At 38.4% G+C, this 22,990-nt stretch overlaps 1 protein-coding gene across 4 annotated transcripts in view; it reads left to right on the top strand.

Annotated features, from left to right (window-relative positions):
* The window catches only part of LOC137322955 (mitogen-activated protein kinase kinase kinase kinase 4), a 308,879-nt gene that overhangs the window by 249,718 nt on the left and 36,171 nt on the right, over positions 1-22,990 (top strand). For 2 of the 4 annotated variants that reach the window (XM_067986215.1, XM_067986214.1), the window contains 8 exons: positions 5,307-5,468; positions 7,691-7,797; positions 8,988-9,139; positions 9,805-9,899; positions 11,757-11,932; positions 12,828-12,951; positions 13,917-14,087; positions 19,187-19,304. In XM_067986215.1, the coding sequence (XP_067842316.1) occupies positions 5,307-5,468; positions 7,691-7,797; positions 8,988-9,139; positions 9,805-9,899; positions 11,757-11,932; positions 12,828-12,951; positions 13,917-14,087; positions 19,187-19,304 (1,105 nt within the window). Of the gene's footprint in view, positions 1-5,306; positions 5,469-6,380; positions 6,630-7,690; positions 7,798-8,987; positions 9,140-9,804; positions 9,900-11,756; positions 11,933-12,827; positions 12,952-13,916; positions 14,088-19,186; positions 19,305-22,990 lie in introns of all 4 variants that reach the window. The other 2 variants (XM_067986217.1, XM_067986216.1) reach the window with 2 other exon arrangements.

Raw genomic sequence — 22,990 nt, 5'->3', positions numbered from 1 at the left:
GTGAGTAGCTGTTGTTTGATAGCACGGTTGATGATTCCTTCTATCACTTTACTAATTGTGAAAAGGCTGAAAGGGCAGTAATTGGCCAGGTTAGATTTATCCATTTTTTTGTGGATAGGACATATCTAATCAATCGTCCACATTGTCGGATGGATGCAAGTATCCTCGTTGTATTGAAACAGCTTGGCTAGGTGAGTGGCTAACTTGTGTGCAGGTCTTCAAAACCACAGCCGAGGCCCATAACCTTTTACCATGTCCAATGCACTTAGTCGCTTTTTAATGTATCATAGAGGGAACCAAATTGGCTGGACACTGGCATCTGTTGGGGATCTCAAGCGGAAGTCTAATAGGTTCACTCACTTGACACTTTTGGCTGAAGACTTAGGCAAGCACTTCATCCTCATCTCTTGTACCTATGTGCTGGGCTCCACTGTAAGAATGGAATGTTCATGGAGCCTTCCCGTGTTCATTGTTCACCACCAATCTCGATTGGATGTGGTAGGGCTACAGAGCTTTGCTGTAATCTGTTGGTGTGGAACCATGCAGCTCTGTCTATAGCCTGCTGCTTTGGTGTTTTACAGAAAGGCAGCTCTGTGCAGTAGCTTCACGAGGTTGGTAATACATTCTAACGTTTGCTTGCTCCTTTTACTGGCATGCCCTTCCACACTTTACATTGCACCAGTGTTGGTCTCCTGGTTTTGATAGCGATCGAGGAATGAAAGATGCTCAGTTTTGTGCTACTAGATTTGTTCTTAACCACCACTTAGCTTGATGATAGTGCCACGTTACATGATGGTGGATGTTTTCATTGTTTGAGTCAAGACTTTATCGGTGGTTCACTCCTATTAATGGTGATGAGCAGATATGTCTGTGACACGTAGGTTGATGAGGACAAGGTCAAGTAGGTTACTTCTTCATGCTTGTTTGTTCACTAACAGACCCAGCCCAGTCTGCAGCTAAGCCCTTCAAGATGCGGCCAGCTTGGTCGGTGGTGGTATTACAGAGCCACTTTTGGTGGTGGACGTTGAAGTCCCCGCTTGGGGTATGTTCTGGGCCATTGCATTCGTCAAAGCTTCCCCTGAGTGGTGATGAGTATGGAGGAGTACTGATTCTTCAGTTGGGGGAGGGGGATCTATGGGAATTAGCATGAGGTTTCCTAGATCTTGTTTGACCTGAAACATAGAAAATAGGAGCAGGAGCAGGAGTAGGCCATTCGGTCCGTCGAGCCTGCTCCGCCATTCAGTATGATCATGGCTGATCCTCTATCTCAATACCATATTCCCGCTGTCTCCTCGCTAATACCTCCTGTGTCTCGAAATCTATCTATCTCCTTAAATATATTGTGTCTTGGCCTCCACAGCCTTCTGTGGTAGAGAATTCCACAAGTTCACCACCCTCTGAGTGAAGAAATTTCTCCTCATCTCAGTCCTAAATGTCCTACCCCGTATCCTGAGACTGTGACCCCTTGTTCTGGACCCCCCAGCCAGGGGAAACATTCTCCCTACATCCAGTCTGTCTAGCCTTGTCAGAATTTTATACGTTTCAACGAGATCCCCTCTCATTCTTCTAAACTCTAGTGAATACAGGCCTAGTCGACCCAATCTCTCCTCATCCGACAATCCTGCCATCCCAGGAATTAGTCTGGTGAACCTTCACTGCACTCCCTCTATGGCAAGTATACCCTCTATTGGGGAAGGAGACCAAAACTGCACGCAATACTCCAGGTGTGGTCTCACCAAGGCCCTGTATAACTGCAGTAAGACATCCTTGCTCCTGTACTCAAATCCTCTTGCAATGAAGGCCAATGTATTATTTGCCTTCCTAAATGCTTGCTGCAACTGTATGTTTGCTTTCAGTGACTGGTGTAAAAGGACACCCAGGTCCCTTTGTACATCAACATTTGACATGCATAGACAGCTGGGATCAAGTGGATCCCTTGAAGAGTGTAGAGATTGCCGGAGTAGAGTTAAGAGAGAAATCAGGAGGGCCAAAAGGGGACATGAGATTGCTTTGGCAGATAAGGCAAAGGAGAATCCAAAGAGCTTCTACAAATACATAAAGGGCAAAAGAGTAACTAGGGAGAGAGTAGGGCCTCTTAAGGATCAACAAGGTCATCTATGTGCGGAACCACAAGAGATGGGTGAGATCCTAAATGAATATTTCGCATCGGTATTTACGATTGAGAAAGGCATTGATGTTAGGGAACTTGGGGAAATAAATAGTGATGTCTTGAGGAGTGTACATATTACAGAGAGGGAGGTGCTGGAAGTGTTCACGCGCATCAAGGTAGATAAATCTCCGGGACCTGATGAAATGTATCCCAGGACGTTATGGGAGGTTAGGGAGGAAATCGCGGGTCCCCTAGCAGAGATATTTGAATCATCGACAGCTACAGGTGAGGTGCCTGAAGATTGGAGGGTAGCAAATGTTGTGCCTTTGTTTAAGAAGGGCGGCAGGGAAAATCCTGGGAACTACAGACCGGTGAGCCTGACATCTGTAGTGGGTAAGTTGTTAGAGGGTATTCTGAGAGACAGGATCTACAGGCATTTGGAGAGGCAGGGACTGATTAGGAACAGTCAGCATGGTTTTGTGAGAGGAAAATCATGTCTCATGAATTTGATTGAGTTTTTTGAAGGGGTAACCAAGAAGATAGATGAGGGCTGTGCAGTAGACGTGGTCTACATGGACTTTAGCAAAGCCTTTGACAAGGTACCGCATGGTAGGTTGTTACATTAGGTTAAATCTCACGGGATCCAAGGTGAGGTAGCCAATTGGATACAAAATTGGATTGACGGCAGAAGACAGAGGGTGGTTGTAGAGGGTTGTTTTTCAAACTGGAGGCCTGTGACCAGCGGTGTGCCTCAGGGATCGGTGCTGGGTCCGCTGTTATTTGTTATTTATATTAATGATTTGGATGAGAATTTAGGAGGCATGGTTAGTAAGTTTGCAGATGACACCAAGATTGGTGGCATTGTGGACAGTGAAGAAGGTTATCTAGGATTGCAACGGGATCTTGATAAATTGGGCCAGTGGACCGATGAATGGCAGATGGAGTTTAATTTAGATAAATGTGAGGTGATGCTTTTTGGTTGATCGAATCGGGCCAGGACCTACTCCGTTAATGGTAGGGCGTTGGGGAGAGTTATAGAACAAAGAGATCTGGGAGTACAGGTTCATAGCGCCTTGAAAGTGGAGTCACAGGTGAATAGGGTGGTGAAGAAGGCATTCAGCATGCTTGGTTTCATTGGTCAGAACATTGAATACAGGAGTTGGGATGTCTTGTTGAAGTTGTACAAGACATTAGTAAGGCCACACTTGGAATACTGTGTACAGTTCTGGTCACCCTATTATAGAAAGGATATTATTAAACTAGAAAGAGTGCAGAAAAGATTTACTAGGATGCTACCGGGACTTGATGGTTTGACTTATGGGGAGAGGTTGGATAGACTGAGACTTTTTTCCCTGGAGAGTAGGAGGTTAAGGGGTGATCTTATAGAAGTCTATAAAATAATGAGGGGCATAGATAAGGTAGATAGTCAAAATCTTTTCCCAAAGGTAGGGGAGTCTATAACGAGGGGGCATAGATTTAAGGTGAGAGGGGAGAGATACAAAAGGGTCCAGAGGGGCAATTTTTTCATTCAAAGGGTGGCGAGTGTCTGAAACGAGCTGCCAGAGGCAGTAGTAGAGGCGGGTACAATTTTATCTTTTAAAAAGCATTTGGACAGTTACATGGGTAAGATGGGTATAGAGGGATATGGGCCAAGTGCAGGCAATTGGGACTAGCTTAGTGGTATAAACTGGGCGACATGGACATGTTGGACCGAAGGGCCTGTTTCCATGTTGTAAACTTCTATGATTCTATTCCCCAATCTATCAGCATTTAAATAATACTCTGCCTTTCTGTTTTTCCTTCCGAAGTGGATAACTTCACATTTATCCACATTATTCTGCATCTGCCATATATTTGCCCACTTACTCAACTTGTCTAAATCGCCTTGAAGCCTCTATGCATCCTCCTCACAACTCACGGTCCCACCTATTTTTGTGTCGTCAGCAAACTTAGAAATGTTACATTTGGTTCCCTCATCCAAATCATTGATATATAATGTGAATAGCTGGGGCCCAAGCACTGATCCCTGCGGTATCCCACTAGTCACCGCCTGCCACCCTGAAAAACACCCTTTTATTTCTCTTCTCTGTTTCCTGTCTGTTAACCAATTTTCAATCCATGCCAGTATATTACCGCCAATCTAATGAAGCCATTCGATTTTATATAGTCAATGCTGAGGACTGCTAGGGCCACTTCCACTTGACTGTATACCATTATACCCCAACCTCTAGTAGCTCTACCCTGCAAGTGGAACAGGTCTTACCCAGGGATAGAGGAGTCTGGGATGTTGGTTGAAAGATATGATTCTGTAAGTACATGTCAGTGTTCACATGGGTCTGGTAGTACAGTGGTTATCTAACTGGGCTAGCAACTGAGAGATTAAGTGCAATAGTGGGATTTGAAATGTGTGAACTTGAATTTAATAAATCCATTTTTTCATGGGCTAGTATCAAAACCACGAAAGCTATCAGATTGTTGTAAAAACTCAATTGGTTAACCATTATCCATCAGGGAAGGGAGCCTGCCACCTCACTCAATCTGCTTTACTTGTGACTCCAGTCTGTGCTAGGCTATTGCTTAACCAGTCTATGGGACAGTTCTACTAATTTGGACACTAGGCCCCTGGGCTGAGATTACCCAAGTCTTGTCAAGATACAATCCCTGGGTTGTTTTCGATAGGTCTGCCCTTTCTCTCACCACCATCCCCCCCCCCCCCTTAATTTTTAAACTTTATACCTGTTGTTTACAACTGAATGATTTGCTAGGCCATTTCCACTTGAGAGCATGAAGAGTCAACCACATAGTATATGACTGGAGTCCTTACCTGTGTGAGCATTGACAGACTTTTCAGCTGTGGAGGGTATCACAGCCAAGACCATTCTTGTCCTTATCTAACATCCACATACGCATACTTCTAGCAAAGGCTGCTGGATATTGACCACGGGTGGGAATTGTGGTTGATTGTCCCTTCCCTAATCCCGGGTCACTGAGGATAATTGCAGCTCTCCTACCACTTCCTTGACTAAGGTCACTTAACTCAAATTACACTAGGGACCTTGTGTGGCTCAGCAACTTACTCCTTAAACATGCTGAGACATCAGGTCTGTATACTTAATGTTTTTTTAAAGTGCCAATCCTATTTTATAGAAACAATTTCTGTGGGTATGCATGACCCTAATTTTAATCTTGTATCCAGATTGATGAAAGGTTCAAGAAGAGTAACCAGGGATCACCTCAAGCACAATCAAAACAGAATAGCAAAATTTTGGAGCCTCCAGTGCCTTCAAGATCAGAATCGTTTTCAAATGGAAGTTCTGAATCCAATCCAGCTGCATTGCACAGGCCCATGGAGTCACAGGTATAGAATCAAAAGCAGCCTATACGTGAAGTGTATTACACAATAGATTTTTATACATCAGACAAATGATTTGTATTCAAGTGCTTCTCTCCATATTCCATTTGAAGATATTTATAGAATTCCCTGATCTTTTATCTAAGTTTATTTGTCCTAATAAAGTCTCCTACTGATTAAAATCAGCCTCTACATTGGACAGTGGATGAAAACTGGTGTTCCACTTCATTTATAATACCTGAAAATAACCTTAGCCTTGGGGGCACTTGGGCTTTACATCGTAGATAGTAATTTATATTGAGTGGATTTTCTGAGAGTGACCCTTGAAAGTAGATTGTAGCATTATTACAGAAATGCACATTAAAATTATCCTTTTACTAACGAACATCATTCATATTGCACTTTCCATTGAACGTGCATTGTAGATTTGTTCCTTATGCTGCTGACATAATCTACATGGACTGAAAAAGGTCAACAATATTGTATGAATGGACTGATTTAATTCTTCAAATTCTTAGTTTTTAGTATTATGTTTCCATTTTGACTTTTGGTCGTGTGCAATGTCAGTGACTTCCAAGTGCTTTTTGTGTTCAGAGTGGAAGTGCAGAAAATGTTTTCAAAGTTGATTTTCCCCTCCCACCTCGACTGTGATCAAGTTGATTGTACATATTGTACTCCTAGCTGTATAGGTAAAATAAAATGTGTCAGATGTAGTTTATTCAAATAAAAATGGCTCAGCAAAAAATGGGTGATACAATACAATTAAGAACATATTAACACACATTTAAGCTATAATTATTGTTGATCAGTGGCATCATTCTTTTTCAGCAGCATTACATATTATTTGCTTGCCTGTACTGATGAAGGTTAAATTATATTGTTTTTATATTGATTTTCATCCCAGTCTTTTCTTTTAAGGTACAGTGGTCCCATCTGGCATCATTCAAGAACCATACATCCTCAGTTACACAATCTCATTCCCCCAGTGACCCTTCTCTTAAATTTGCACATCTACATCATTCCAATGTAGCTTCAAGCAATGAAATGCAAAATCACAGTCCTGATTCTGACTCCGAGACACCTGCCCCTACTGCTCAGATTTCCAGGCAAAAAGAAATGTATCCAGGGGTCTGGGGTAGATCAGAAAGTGAGCAGATGCCTCTAAGGGTCGGGAGTGGATAGGAGGACGGAGGAATTGATTGGAAAATATTGACATTACTCTCCATATTAAAGGATTTAAAAAGAAGATATCTGTTGCCTGATTATTTGTCCATGGAGGCAGAATTTTATTATAAAAATATGAAGCTGTTACAGGTTAATTCCAATTGCAGTATTTCAGTCTCTAGGTAAGCATAGTTAAGATTTTTAAATTACTTTAACAATGTGGATTTCACCATAGTTCCAGCTCCATTACTGACTTGTTTACAGCACTTCATAGCTGGAACTGCTGAACTGTTCTTCTATTAGTACAAAAGTATCTAAATGTTGGGGATGGAGAGGAGTATTCATACTGGTTTTGTAAGGGCAGATAAAAGTCACTATAGGTGTGCAACAATGGTAATACTTAGTTTGAAATGGAATTGACTGTCAGCCAAACCTATAAGTAAGTAGTCTCTGGTGCTTGCTGACTATGGACAGACAACTTAATTTTACTGTGCATCTTCTACTGTACCAGAGTTTACTTACCCAGCATCATTTGAAATAAAATATGTGGCAAAAGTTTGAAACAATTGAAAATCTTAATGGACATGGATGGGCTGAAGTGCTGGCAAAGGTAGTTCAGAATGTTTTTGTTTCCAGTTAAGCAAGGATAATTAAGTGTATAAACAGTATAAAGTTGTGTTTTCATTTTAGTATCAACAGTATTAGAATTAGGAACTGTTAGCAAGAATTTGATCTCGTTCTTTTTAAAGTTGCTTGGGTCAGTGATGAGTAATGTAACACACCTCAGAGTACTATTTCTTCCGGCATCCTGTTTGCACTTTTTTTTTGCTGTTGTATGTCCCAGAAGGTTCACTTAGGATCTATATTTTTACGTAATTACATTTCCTTTCTAATTTCCACTCAACCCCCAGCCAGCACTCATTTTCATCTCCGTGTTTTATCTTTTTGCCAAATACAATTTGGATCCTTTTTTAAATATTAATGGAAAGAATTATTTCCTACTCTTATTTGAACTTATTCTTTTTCCAGTATGAATAACAAATGGATATTTTTCTAATTGTAAGGTTCCAGTGAGAGCAACACCTAGATCCCCTGTGTTGTCTCGTCGGGATTCTCCATTGCAAGGCAGTAGTCAACCAAGTGGCCAGAGTGGTCCAAAAAGCTCCACAAGGTTTGGACTTGTTGTTTTTGATAGTACCATTAATTCGTAATGTAGGTACAACAAATCTGTGAAGGAAAGTTATGCACTGACTACAAACGTAGTTGCAAAACACAACATCACTCTTTCTCAGAAAATTATAACACGCAGGCCTTAAATGCTGAGATCTACATCCACTCAATTTTTTGAAAGAGAATGAGCAGTTCTAAATTAATTGCCTTAACATTCTGTTGGTTAGTAACCTGTAAATTTTACTGGTGACAGCTGATTGAGGAACGTATTTGTTAATTCTGGTAAATAAATCACAAGATGCTAGTTTCAAGCTGCAGAGACCCAAGGAGAGAAGAAAAATATTCAAAATTAGCATACTATAGTATACTAGATGCTGTTCAGAAAAGTAGGATGTCATTGATGCCTTTAATTCCCGACACAGTAAGTTGTCAGTATCATGTTTGATGCTCATTGGAGGTACTCAGTGGGGGTCAACGACCTTACCACAGGGAAGGAAGAACAGAAAATCAGAGTGTGTAACTTCCATGTCTTTTGCACGTTTCATTTTGCTCAGTTCAAAAGATATCAGGTGAGACTTGTCTGCCAAGTCATCTGTCTGCCCTCTGCTGGGGAATACTGTGTGTCATACATAATGGCTCCTGGTAGTCAGTCATAAGGTCCTTCAAACTTAGGGAGACCGAAGAAGAGGAGGAAAATACACATCAGAAAAATGAGGCAAAAAATATAACTAGGAAAATTTAAAAATACATTCATAATTTTGTTTTTAGCATTTGTTGAGATTGGGAGACCTGCACATTCAGGAATGTTTCATGGACAATTTGTATTTCAGTACTGTGCATGGGAGCCTTAGTACTCTGACCAGAGAATTTCTGCAACAAATGATTACATTGGAGAGTTTTCGACTCCCATTCATGGAGAGTCTGAATCAGTATGGACACCTGTGTTTGACTGTACATGTTGACTGGGAGCTTTAGATGACTGTTGCTATCAAAGCACAAGCTGCCTACATATTTTAGTTTCAAATCCACAGAACCTTTTCTTCATCTCTTCTGTACTCTCACCTATGTAATATTGTATTCTAAAACTACAAATGCTTTGTGTCTAATTTATTTAATCTATGCACATTAATATTGCACAGACCAGCTGTGAAGAGTGAGAGTTCTTCATTTAAATGCTTTCCCTCTCTGTAGCAATATAGAGCCCAGACTGTTGTGGGAGAGGGTGGAGAAACTCGTACCAAGACCAGGCAGTGGCAGCTCCTCAGGCTCTAGCAACTCTGGCTCACAGCCAGGATCTCATCCTGGCTCTCAAACTGGATCTGGTGAACGCTACAGGCTACGATGTGAGATTTTCTTTCTTGAATTATTTAAGTACATTATTCACTACTTTGCTTGTTACCTCCTTGAAGAGCAGGTTCCCCTGGAGACCATGTTGGTCTCAAAGGAAAAGAGGAGAATCAAAAGTTCACCAAATGAATGCAAATATAATTTTTGGGTGGCTGATTTTAATCACACAACATGAGAAACTTCATTTTAATTTTAAAGAATAGAACTTTTAAACATTTGAAGCTATAAGTTAAATCTAATATTTAGAAGCCTTTGTTACTAACTTTTAATATTTTAGTGCAGAGGAAACAACTTTTTCAAAAATAATTCCTCCTTTAAACATGATACATGAACCTCTAGCATACAGAATAGTTAGTGTCATCACAGTATATTATGTTAAATTTATGCCCCTATCAAGTCTGTGAAGCAGAAGGGTACATGTATTGCAACAGTTTTAAAACAAAAACAACTTAACTGCACCATATCATATTGATATTGTCCAGTCTCAAACTAATCAATTCACATAATCTTCAATCTATTGTATTTAAAAAAGTTGGTTAATTGCATTTTTATGCCTTTGTCATTTGATGTTTGCAGATGCTGTGGTTCATCTGCTTACTTGGAAATCATAATGTTTGGTACTTCAATACTTGTGCTTTTGATCTAATTATTTTGTTCACAGCATCATCAAAATCTGAAGGTTCACCATCCCAACGCCATGAAAATCTTACCAAAAAACAAGAGGAGAAAAAGGACTTCAGGCCAAGCAGACCAGCTGTAAGCTCCTTAAAGCTTGCTTGCTTTCTTGTATTTGTGTTTTCCAAAATGCAGTTCATGCTAACTTAATGTTAGCTTTCTGAAGCAAACTTTTATGAAGCATAATTTTAATTTTTAATTAATTTTGTATTTAAAATACAACTATTCTTTGAACTCCTACCTGTGTGTATATATGCATGCTCCAATTTAATATTGAACGGCAGTTAATGAAATTAAACTGATCTTTGCTACATTGACTTCTAAAACCATAACTCATCCATTCAAGCAGAATTCTAGATGGTGGCACAAATCATTACATATACAGTTTATATTTATCACCTAACTAAATCTGTCTGCATTTAAAAATTTTAGTAAATATATTGGCTTTTTTAAAAAAGAAATTAATAAGGTAAAAGTGTATGTTTGTTTATGTTGGCTTTTTCTTCTCTTCCCCCTCCCCTTTCACCCTATTGGTATGACCAATGATGGCTCATGACTCAATCACATGACCACTCACATGGCTACTGAATGTTGTAGGGGGAAGTGGTAAGCTATGCTATTTTAACAGTCTTCCTCTTGCCTGCTTATGCTTTTAGTTGCAAGCATTTATTTCTCTATTTAAAAGCTGTGGTGAGATTGTTTTAAGCTTTGTGTTCCAGTCCATATTTTTAATAAACAATGACTCTTGAATTCTTGGAGCATTTTTACTGTTACTTGAATTGATTTCTTTTTCTATAATATTGTGACTACATTTATTGCAACTTCAAAATTTTCTATATAACAAATGTGCCCTTTATATATAACTACAAATGTAATATCAAACTTTTTTGTTCTTTATGGATGTGCTGTTACTTTTTTGTGAATGTACTTGTCCAACACAAAAATGTTCAGTGACTGAAGTTGTAGAGATACAGAGGAATTATTTGTAATAAATGGAGATGTGTAAAATATAAATATTTTGTTTGAATACAATAGGTTTTTCCCCTTTTTAACCATGAAACCTATGATTTTATGTAGTTTGGGATATTGTGTTTAGACCAAAACAAAATTGTCACCTGGAATTGTAACTTTTAGAATGGAGGGAGGAAATGAGAAGGATGGTAAATTTTCTACAGTAGTGTGATCAATGTGTGTTGCTTTTGTAGCAAAAATGGTATAAAGCTCTGCCAAGTCTGATATACTCACTGTAATACTTAACATTGTACTTGATGTTAGGTGACTTATGGGATGGAGTTAATGTAAATCAAGGATGTCTTTCTGTAAATGATAACACTTTTGCCAAAAAAATTAGCTTACATTTGTAAAGTAAATGCTTTAATTTCCCTGTTCCCTAAAACTTAGTTACATTGGAAATTGCATCTTTTTGAACACTGCAATTTGTGGTTTGACTATTTTCTGAAAGAACATTGCCCTTTTTTGTATAAATCTAAATTTGAGTTCAGAACAGATATTGTTTAGTTATTTACCTAATCTAACTTTGTTTAGAATGTCTTAATTTGAAATCAAATGGTGTCTCATTGGAACATACATTTATACTTTTGACTGAATTCACTTACAATAAGCATTCTTACTTCTGTTGCCCTTATTTCACTTGGCCTTTCCCCTTCAAGCTTCACCTGTACCTCTCAATTTCCTGGCTAGTTTATTGCTTACTTAATTTAATATCAAATTTTGAACTCACTCAGGTCATGAGGAATATTCTCATCTTGATATTCTACTTCACCGAGTATATCCCCATGCCTAATTATCACCGAAGATACTGGAATTTAATCATGGCATGAGAGATCTTTTGAAGCTTAGTATTTCATAAGCTTTCATTTGCTGTGGTCATTGTTTTGCATCAGGTTTAAACCCTGTGATTTCCTATCTTTGTTTCAGGATCTTGCTGCCTTGGCTAAAGAGCTGCGGGCTGTAGAAGACGTCCGGCCTCCTCAAAAAGTTACTGATTATTCTTCCTCAAGTGATGAATCGGGAACTACCGACGAGGAAGATGAAGATCTGGACCAAGAAGGGACGGATGAAACCGGACCCATGTCAGATGATGCTAGGGCAGTGTATGTAATCCTAGTTAATAGTAATGATGAAATGAATGTACTTTGCTACTCATAACATGGCCTGGGGCAACTCATTTTCTGTGATGCTGAGCAGAACTTTTGCTCTGTGTCTCTCGGCCCCCCTTTATTGCCTGCTCATTGTGGAATATTACTTGGATTGAGAACTATCTTCTGTTGGTGTTCAGTGAGAGAAAGTGGTAATAGGAGCCAGAGCTATCCCATGGAGCAAGTGAAAAAGCATTATTAAACTACAGGACCTGTATATTTAATATAATTATATTGGTCCTATGGTGTGTGTCCTGTCTCTTCCCCCTCCTCATTTCTGTGGGGAAATACCTGGCCATTTCTTGGTAACTGATCAGGTGGCAAATCTTAAATCAGCAGTTTACCCTGTGGAGCTGACCTGATGTAATATAGTGTAATCCTCATGTAATACAGTGCTCAGGATTGTGGCCTTTGAAATAGTTAGTGAATAACATTGTATTGGAACATAATAGTTTTAATTTCTGGACTGTTTTTGTGACTATTTAGAAATAACATGCTGGAATGCTTAAAATATTCTCAGTCAATGCAACAAAGTAAATAACCTGGGTTTTTTTTCGGTGAAAACTATACTACCCACCTCCATATCTCTCAATCAGTGCTTGCAGTTGCTTATTGTTACAGAAATCATTTATTTTACATTTGCTGACATTGCAGCATCAATGCAACTTTATAAAATGAGATTAAAAATGTAGAATCATTAAAATGGTTAAACTAATTTGCAGTGTATTTACACAGGCTATAAACAGTCTTAGCCTCAATCTTGTATTTTATGACTTCTCAATAATGTATATGACATTCCAACTCTTGCCCACTATTACATGCAGTACATATGTGGATTTTTATTTATCAGGTCTTCAAAGCTGAGCAATGGAGAAACTGAATCAGTGAATACAATGATAGTTCATGATGATCTGGAGCTGCTGACTGAAACTTCTGTTACTCCCTCTAAAGATGGCACTTTAATTGTTCGACAGGTACTGTATGTGACAGACAGAAAGGTCTGTCTCTTGGCCATTAACTCTCATTTACCCATTTGTTAATTTTTGCTATGTGTTTTTGTATGTTAATAGCTTAGTAATTGACATATGAAATTATCAATTCTTAAGGCTAGTTTTCTTTTTTTATTAGCACGTAAGACATTTTAATCTCTTCCATTCACTGCAGCTGTTTTGCATGTGTTACTGATGTCCATCATAATAGTTAATACCTTGAGTTCAGATGGACAAGAAGTGACTGCAGACTAAAATCATAGAGATGCATATGTTCACTTCTAAGTCCGGCATTAGCTTAAAATGTTTCTAAATGAAACTAACCTGTCTGTAAGCCTCCACTCATGCAAGTGTTTTCCTCTAACTTCAGACATATAATTTTTTAAAAAACTAAAACCTCACATTTGCAGCTGTAGGCAGGTAACTAGCTTCTTAACTCCATTGAGCAGCATTGTTGGCCTTCCATTAAAATGGCAACATTTAGTGAGAGAGGCAGTTGACGCTCCATATTACGTTCTCTTTAAATTCCATTTAGTTAATTATTACAAGCAACTCAAATTATTGAGTACCTTACAGAGCATCAAAATCAAGCTACAATATTTGTCACATTTTCTGTGAATATTATAATTCTTCTGATCTAATCAGCATCTTAAAATTTCACCTGAAAAGAGCTTTAGAATTTAGATAATGTGTGCATTTTTTTTTATTGACAGCACTGCTGAAATTCTAGCCAGCATTTGTTCTGCCTGGAGTACTGTTAAGTGTTAATCTACTGAAGTGGTTTTGTCAAATTTTACCAAATTTAATTGCTTGTTAGAACTAGTCGTTGTGCTGAGATAAAATTTGCACAATCCAACTTTTCTGCATTAACTCTTCTGCCAATTAACTGCTAGGGTGATAGGTATTCAAGCAACTCTTCAGCAAGACAAGTGTGCCTGTTTTTTCTACAGAGCGCAGGTGACTTAAAGCGTGCCAGCCACCATGAGAGTAATGGCTTTGCAACCCGCATTCACCTCTTGCCAGATCTCATACAGCAAAGCCATTCCTCCACCTCCCCAACCAGCCAGCAGTCTCCCATCATGTCCCCTCAGCTGCCCCAGGACGAGCTTACTACTAATGAGGTATGTTTAACACCATAGCCGGCTGCTGTTCCGGCATACCACTCCTGTAAACTAGTTAGCCACAACAGCACTCCAGTCAATCTCCGATGCTTTTCATCTTTTAACTTTTGCTGTGTAACAATTCTACACCACTATTGTAGAAGACACTCAATCCTATTACTGGGTAGAATGTTTTGACTCCCAAACTTGCCAGTTAATGGATATTATAAAGTTTGATTTTTTTTAAAAAAAGAATTATTTCAGTAGGACAAACTTTCACTATGCTATAAATAATGTTTTTGTTTCTCTGAGTTAGGAATGTAGATGCTCAAAGTTCTGAATTGGACTTGACCATCTTAATGTGCTATTTTTAAGGACATGAGCATGAAATATAACCATACACAAATTTTTAAAAATCCTATTATAGCAGTAGATTGGCACTAATTGACAAAGTGCCATTTATAAGGCATCTGGCTGCAGATTTTCAGTGAACAGTAGTGGAATTGTGGTCAAAAATTGTGAAGATGGTGTAATGATACTGGATGTTTTGTATGTGTAAATCCAGTTCCTAGTGGGGGAAATAAGTTAGATTGTTTTTTAGTAGCAGAATGACAAACAGACAATTGTATAGGTGACATACCATAAATCAAGTGTAGCTGCCCTGCCCCCCCCCCCCCCCCAATTCACCAGCAGATCCATCTTTTAAATAATTTTAAAAGGTGAGTAGTCTTAACATTTCAAAGGTATTGCATCTAAAGGTGGTGCTATGAACTTAATGTTACGTGACCTTGCTACCTAAAGGGAAAATATCAAACCCACCTTTTGGAATGAGCAAGATTTAAAACAAATCTAAAAGTTTTAATGACAAACGTTAAAAATAAAAGCCCCATCCAAAAGCAAATCGCTGACCAAACCCCGGACAGCGTCCAACCGCACAGGCCGAAATCAGTCCCCCCCCCGCCCCCCCCAAATCCGAGGCAAAAATTGACTGCTCTTCTCTCTCTCCTCTTCCCCTCCCCCCTCCCCCCCTCCCCCCCCCCCCCCCCTCCTGCACCCCTGCGCCCCCCCTCCCCTGATCCCTGGGGAACACCACTTATGCCACTTAAATCGTGCCAATCAGAGTACGTTCTCTTTATCCCTACTCTGTTTCCTACCTTCCAACCAATTGCTAACCCATATCACAAGGTTACCTCCAATTTGTGCTCTCGATTTCACTAATAATACATGCTTTGATTAGTTGTACAGTAAAGATTAGGCCAGATTGTGACTACTTTCAAAAGTGAATTAAACCCTTGTGAATCTGCTTTGAAAACCCTTTATAACATCTTCCGATAATTAAGTATTAAATCAGGATAAGGGTTTGGGATTTTGAATGTGAAGTTTCTGATGAACCATTATTTTAGAATGCCAAGACAATTGAGGAAAAACTGTTATTTGGCTTTGGCTTCCATTTTGTCGTAATTGGTCCAAAGCTGGATCTAATGCCCTTGCATCAAGGCCAAAATCTGAATATGCCTTTTTTTTTCACCCCACCCAATATATTTAGTGCTGGTGAGAAAGTTAAATCTCTGTCCTGTTCTTTGTTGATAAACTGTTGTAGACTACCAAATTAATGCTGCATTAATATAAGAGTATAGGCAAAGTGAAAGCCCATTTATTTGATTTTTTAAAAAAAAGCAAGCTGCCCTTTGGTTGAGAAAAGTTGATTTGACAAGTGGGCAGTATTATTTCAACTGCAATCAGGTATTCCATACTCCATTTTAATCATGTTGGTGTAATCATCCTAACATTTATAAGCATTGAACTGGCAAGTTTTATTTTCTTCTTAAAGTATCGCTGTCATTTCATATAATTTCACTAATATTCCATTCCATGTTTTACCGTCTTCCATTCTTCCTTGTGCTTCTGCAATTAAATTTGTGTGTTTGGGTGGAAGAAAGCAATATCAACCCTTTGGTCACTACAGTCACATTTCTGCACCACAATTTAGCAGTGTAGAATTTTTGTGTTTTTTCCAGAAGTTATTGTCTACTGAGCCATCTTGTAATTCACATCACTAAAATTCAATGGGTGGGAGCAGGCTCATGTGGAGCATAAACACTGGCGTAGATCTGTTGCATCGAATGGCCTGTTTCTGTGCTGAAAATTCCATGTAATTCATTGTTCAATAGGTTTTTACTTTTTTAAATATGTATAACTTTATCTAATATGAACATATTTGGAAATATAAGTATTTCCTGAAAAAGACTTTCAGTAGTCAGAGAGTTAAATGAAAAAAATTGACCAGTCGTATAATTTCACGAAAATAACCCATTGTTGGTCTTTTGTACATACACTGGAATTGTACCCTGCTGCTGAAGTTTAATTGTCTATCGCACTCAATTCCTTCATATTACCTGCTGGTTCACACAAGCATCATCACTTCAGCCTATATTTTTTCTGCCCCATGTGCATGGCTGCACAGCTCTGAGCAGTTTCTCTCTGCAATTCTCTCCCACTGTGTCTGTCTCTCCCTCCAGCGCGCGTTCAGACGGTGTCTCCTGCCCCCGCACCTCCCCCCCCCACCCCCGTGCCCGGACGGCGTCTCCCTCTCTTTCCTCATCTCCACCCCCCCACCCCCACCCCTTGTCCAGACGGCATGGCGCCCTCCTTCCCCCGCCCGGACGGCATCACGCCCCCCCCCCCCCCCCCATGCGCAGACGGCGTCGCCCCGCCCGCACGCTCTTTACCCGACGGCTCTTCCCCAGCACCGCTCATGCGCTCTATCTCGCTCTCTCTCTCAGTCTAAATTCCATTAGGGAGGTGTGAATCGGTTATTTTAGTGAAAGTGTGGCAATTCCATTATTTGCAAAGTCAACTATATTTCAAAGATATCAGTGTTATAGGACGTGGCTTCATAGTCCCCCTTCGGGAAAATTAATGCTAAAATGAAATTTAACTACTTCTTCCAAATTACAACGTTGGTCCAAGAATAGCACTGATCACTGCAAAGGGGCGTGATGTGTTAGTGTGGAGGAATTGTTGGATCTGACTGTGTGAGGGATTTGAACTTTCACAGTAGTACAATCCAGAGTGCTTTAATGATTAAATGTATACATTAATTCAGTTCCATCATGCTGTAGGGCTCAAATTCCAGCAAAACACTCAGTCCAAGAGGAGTCAGCATTCATATGTTGAAATACATTGAAAAATAAGTAATTTAAATAAAATAATTTGATTTTTTTGAGACAACCGTTCATATATTTCTTAGTATTGCAATGAGATAATGTTGTTCAAGATATGATAGTTAGCAAGATCAATGTTTTACAGTAGTAAAACCTTTTTTAAAGGAGGAGTTCAGAACATTTTGAACTATGTTGCATTTTTTGATGATCAGTTCAGCACACCACACCGTGAGCAATCATAGTGTGCGCTCTGCAGTAGCTGCATGCACAAAAACAAAACTAAACAGTCAATTGTGTATACAGTATAGTTGCTACATTGGTCTTGTAATAACTGCATGGAACGTTCATAGTACTAAAATGTAGTTTTTCTTGTAGCTTTTTTTCTGGACACATAATATACCTTTTAGTTCTTTAAAAAATTAATTTACGGTGAATCTTAATCCTTCAATTAAAAGGACTCTAATTATTACAGATTTTCATTTTATTACTATGACATGCAAAACTCTAATGTGAATTGTCTTGAACATGTTTCTGAATGAATGTGCCTAATTATGCATACAAATTTAATTGTATTAAATCATGCAATTTGCATTGGAAATGAGATGTAGCAATGAACTTCATTAGTCATTCAGTATTCCTCATTCATCAATATAAGGTTGCAAGCAGCTGAACTTCTTTTACATGGCTATGGTTTTAGCGACTGAAATATTAGCCTGTCTTTTTAATTGATCAAAGCTGATTCGATTTATGTAATATAAATTTTAACTATTTACTATGCAATCATGTGTGCCCTATTAAAACAATGAATTTAAAGGCTGCATCTTCCTACTGTAAAAATTGTTTGATATAAAGTGTAAACTGATTTGACTTTGGAGGCGCTCAATTTAGCAGAACCCCTAAAATGCATTAGGATTTAAAAAAAATTAATTTATGCACAAAACATGTGGCTCATAAATAAACACCAAGCAAATAAGAATAGTTGCTGTTATGATTTTACTGAGTTATGCTTGATATTTTTAGTGTTCCAATATAGTTAACACTAAGACCATAGTACAGTTTCCAGATGAGACCTTCAGCTTGTTTGGTCTTACCCAAAAATCCCTGTGTTCACAGTTGAAAATGTTGATAGTGTATTATATCAGCTTTTTAAACTATAAAAACCATCAGTTACCAGGGAGTAACCATCTTGCTTGAAGGGAATACCTATATACAAATATTGCAACACCTCACACAAAAAGTAGTTCCAAATCTATAATTTTTTGATCAAATGTGGTAGCTTTACTTAAATACTTACTGTACACCTTGTTAAAGTTATGCATCATTAAAACATCCAGTAACCAAAGATGACCCAAACAGATAACTGGATAACAAAATGTTAAAATTGAGGATAACAACCAACATCTAATCTAATCTATCAAATCTAATTTACATGAAATTATTGACTGTGGAGCCATTGTAACACTACTTTTGACCACTAGATATTTTGGTCAGGGTTGATTTTAAAAATCTTTTCCCTGCAACATTTTCATTTGTATACAATATACAGTTTTAGTTTGAAGTTCACATACATTTGCTACACATCAAAAAAAATGTTGATGTTAAAACATGTTCATATATGTGTACAATTCACTGCAAGTTGCTTTGTGGATTATTACATTCTTGTGCACAACGTAGACATCTAGGTACATATTGGTGTAGTAAAGATAGGTACATGTCAAACTCAAATAGCATTGGAGAAAGAAAATACTTAAATTATATGACTGTGATCACTTAAAAATGCAAAATTAGTTTCCATTTTAAAAGTAAATGGGTCATGTATTTTGACAAGGTTTTATTATATGTAAACATTTAAATGCAGAGATATGCAACTACTATTAACTAGGAATCTATCTTGGATGCATTCTGTATTTTTATTTTTTATTTTTAATTCATTATAATTGAATGTTCCTATTCCAGACCAAGTCAGCAGGAAACACACTCCAGAAACATAAATCCTCCTCATCATTCACACCATTTATAGATCCCAGATTATTGCAAATATCCCCATCTAGTGGGACCACTATATCTTCTATGGGTAAGTAAGAAATCACAGTACAGTCGTCATAATACAGATTTTGTTTTAATTTTTTGGTTACCATAATTCACTTTTTAGAGAAAATGAAATTGTAACAATCTGCTGCGATATTCAGTCCTTGTTATGCATAATGTAGGATAAGACTCAGAATTTGTTGTGCATAATGTAGGATAAGACCTTAAATATGCACCATTGTTCTACAGTAGGTTAGGATAAGTAAAAAGTCCCTTTAAGCAGTCTTGGATATAAGGGACTGGGTGCACTAATAGGGACTATGGGAAGAGGTAGGGCAGTGGGATTACTTTTAGACTGCTCTCGCGAAGAGGGGCAGAGACACAGTGGGCTGAATGGATGCCTCCTGTGCTGTAAACGTATATGGTTCAGCCACCTTTCAATGACCTATGTATCTGCACACCATTTAGGTGAATTTTCATCCCCATTCTTACTTCCAAAATGCACTGCTTAGCATTTTTGCTCATTGAGCTGCATCTACAGCTTATCTGCCGATCTGCTGTCTTACTCTTATCCTCCTGCAGTCTTCCACGGTCCTCATCATAATTTGCCATACCTGCAATTGGGTGTCATCAGCAAATTTCAAAATTCTTCCCTCAATCCTAAATCCAGGTCATTCGTGTATAACATAACTAAAAGTGGCCTCAACACAGACAACTTTGGAACACCACTCACTACACATTTCCTGTCCAAGAAACGTTTGTTTAAGCCTACTCTTTGTTTTTCACCCTCTAACCCATGTGGCCACATTCACCTTAATTCCATTGCCATTATCTTTGTCATAAGTCTCTTATGTGGTAGCTTATCAACTGCTTTTTGAAAATCCATATAAACTGCATTTCCTTTGTTATTTCTTCACAAAATTATACAAGGCTGATCGAGCATGACTTGCCTTTTAGAAATCAATGCTGAATTGATGAACTAGTGTTCCTCCCAAGTGCTTAGTAATTTCATCCTGTATTATAAATTCTAGTAATTTATCATCAACTGAAGTATGCCTAATCAGCCTATAATTTCCTGGATTTTCTATCTTCTTTATAAAGAGGGGCGTGACATTTCCCACTCTCCAGTCCTCTAGCACAATATTCCTTTCCACAGAATTTTAGAAAATTATAGTCTAAACCTCTGCTATTTCTTCCCTAGTTTTCATCAGGATCCTCGGATGTAAACCATCAGGTCCCGGTTATTTATCTACCTGATATGATTGCTGTTTTTAAGATTCTGAAGGGACTAGTTAATGTAGACCATGACAAGCTATTTCACCTTGTCCAGTACAGTAGAATCAGAGGACACTGCCTGTGCTTGAAGGGGGGTAAATTCAAAACTAATCTGCAGAATTTCAGAAAGTGTTCAATCTATGGAAGAGTTTCTCTAGGGAGACTGTGGGAGCACATAGTATTGATTCATTCAAATACAATTAAATAGATTTCTTTCAGAAAATAACGTTTTGGGATAGAGTATATGAGTAATTTCAGACATGATGTAGTACATGAGGAACAGGTGTTTTTGGAACTATGGTTCCCAAAGCGCTCCACCACTGGGGTTTTCCTCGGGTCATGTCTGGGTCTGTTATAGACTAATTGATATTGATTGCTATGATTAGTCAAGAACTCCATTATCATTGTATCATGCAACTACCAGGATGGTGAACTAGATGGACCTTGGTCTTTTTTCGTCTAGCAATGCCTGTGTTCCTATATTAAATTTGAATCACTTTTGTCCATTTCATTCTGAACAATAACCTCTGCTAACTGTTCTACACCCACCTTTGGTGATTCTACAATCCCAATATCCACCTGCTCCATAAAAACTGAAACGAAATATTGTCACTGTCAATTTCAAGCCTTCCTGCTTTATCTCTTAGAGCTGAACTCCTACCTTGACTATCCTCTTGCTGCTTTTGTACTTCTATAAAGCCTTTTTATTTTTTGCTAGTTTCTCTCATACTCCTCCTTAGCCTTTCTAATCGCCATTTCGGTAGCTTGCCTATATTCTTTACATTTGTCCTGCTTTCATTTTTATTAGCTGCCCTTTTAGCACTTAATGCTTCATTTAGTTTTTAAATGTGATCTCATCTTTTCATTTATCTGTGGAAACCAAATCTTTGACCTACTACTTTTTCCTTACTGAAAATATTTGATGTGTACCCATTCCATCTCTAGTTTGTATAGTTCTCCCATTGCAGATCTACCATTGTTAATTTTTCTTCCATTTAATCTAATTATATTTTGCTCACTATTTCCAAGATATTTGACTACGATTAAGTTGCTTACATTCTCCACTTCATTACCCAGAACTAAGTCAAGAATATGCTTCCTTCCTTGTGGGAACAGCAACATATTGACTGAGAAAACAGTCCTAAAGACTGCAAATAGTCCTTTTTCTCATCACAAACTTATTACCTATCCCATTCTATTTGTGGGCAATTAAAATTTTCTGCCATCATAACTCTATTGTTATTACACACACCTCTCTAATTTATCTACAAATGTTATCCTGAATTTCCTTTCCACGTTCAGCCTGTAATATATTCCCTGTGGTGTGAGCAATGCCCTCATGGCAACTAGGGATGGGCAATACATGCTATCTTGCAAGCAAACCCCAAATTGTCCAATTTTTAAAAAAAAAAGTTGCAAGAATGGATGGATCCTATAATTGATGATGTAATCAAGATCACAAACCTGTAGCAGCATTGATTGTGAAGTTGATTATTTTATAGTAAGCTTAATTCAAGTGGTTCCAATCAAATGTTTTTTTTAAAAGAAGACTGGTACTGGAATTAAATCTAGTTATCATTAAATCATGCTTTCTGTATTTCTAAATTTCAACTCTTGGTTTGCTAGTCTGAAAATGGCAACGCTATGGTCTGGGTAGTCCCAATGGCAATAACGTGGAGTTGAGGCACTGACAGCAATAGCTATTCTCCACCTGAAGATAGCAGTAGATTTGGGATGTCATTATGTTCCTGTTTTACCCTCTATAGCACTGGTGATAGGGAGTTAGTATCAGAACCTACAACAGGCATGCTGAATAGTTAGCAAAATAATGCCAATAACCTACTACCTGATCAACTTACAGTGCAGGGTCAGGACCAGTTAGAAGCTAATCTTACCTGTCACACCAAAGCCAGGCTTGAAATCCTGTCATGGCAGTGGGATAGCAGCCTGCATCTGTGTATTTTTGGAAAGGGTTCTCAAATGAGCAGGTTAACTCCACCTGTAGTTGATCACAACAGCCACTGCAATGTGTAAAGAGCGCTAAATTGGTAGTGAAGATATTAGCTGCCATCATTATAGTGGTGAACTGGCAACCCAGGGAAAACCCAATCTAATGTCACTTGATGTCCAGCCCATTGTATGATTTTTTTTTTTCTCTTAAATGTCAAGATAATTCAAGGGCCAAGCATGCAATAACCAGATATTTGCCTGCAGAAAGCATATGGTGGTGTTTCATATAGTTCCTAGAACTGGCCAAGGAAAAGAAAACGAAGTTAATGAATTTTCAACTTTTGACTTAGACACATAAAACAAACAATTAAACAATGCCGAATTATATTATATATACTATAGTTTCTATATCTCTGGTATCATTTATCCCTGTAAAACCCCGTTAGCCAAGAGAATGAAGGTGGTTTAGCACTCTCCACTGCCACACCAAAAGCTGCTACATGAATC

The sequence above is a fragment of the Heptranchias perlo genome, chromosome 6 (assembly GCF_035084215.1).
Source record: "Heptranchias perlo isolate sHepPer1 chromosome 6, sHepPer1.hap1, whole genome shotgun sequence".
Lineage (NCBI taxonomy): Eukaryota > Metazoa > Chordata > Chondrichthyes > Hexanchiformes > Hexanchidae > Heptranchias > Heptranchias perlo.
Note: the sequence above shows the minus strand (reverse complement) of the source record. Positions and strands in the feature narration are given on the sequence as shown.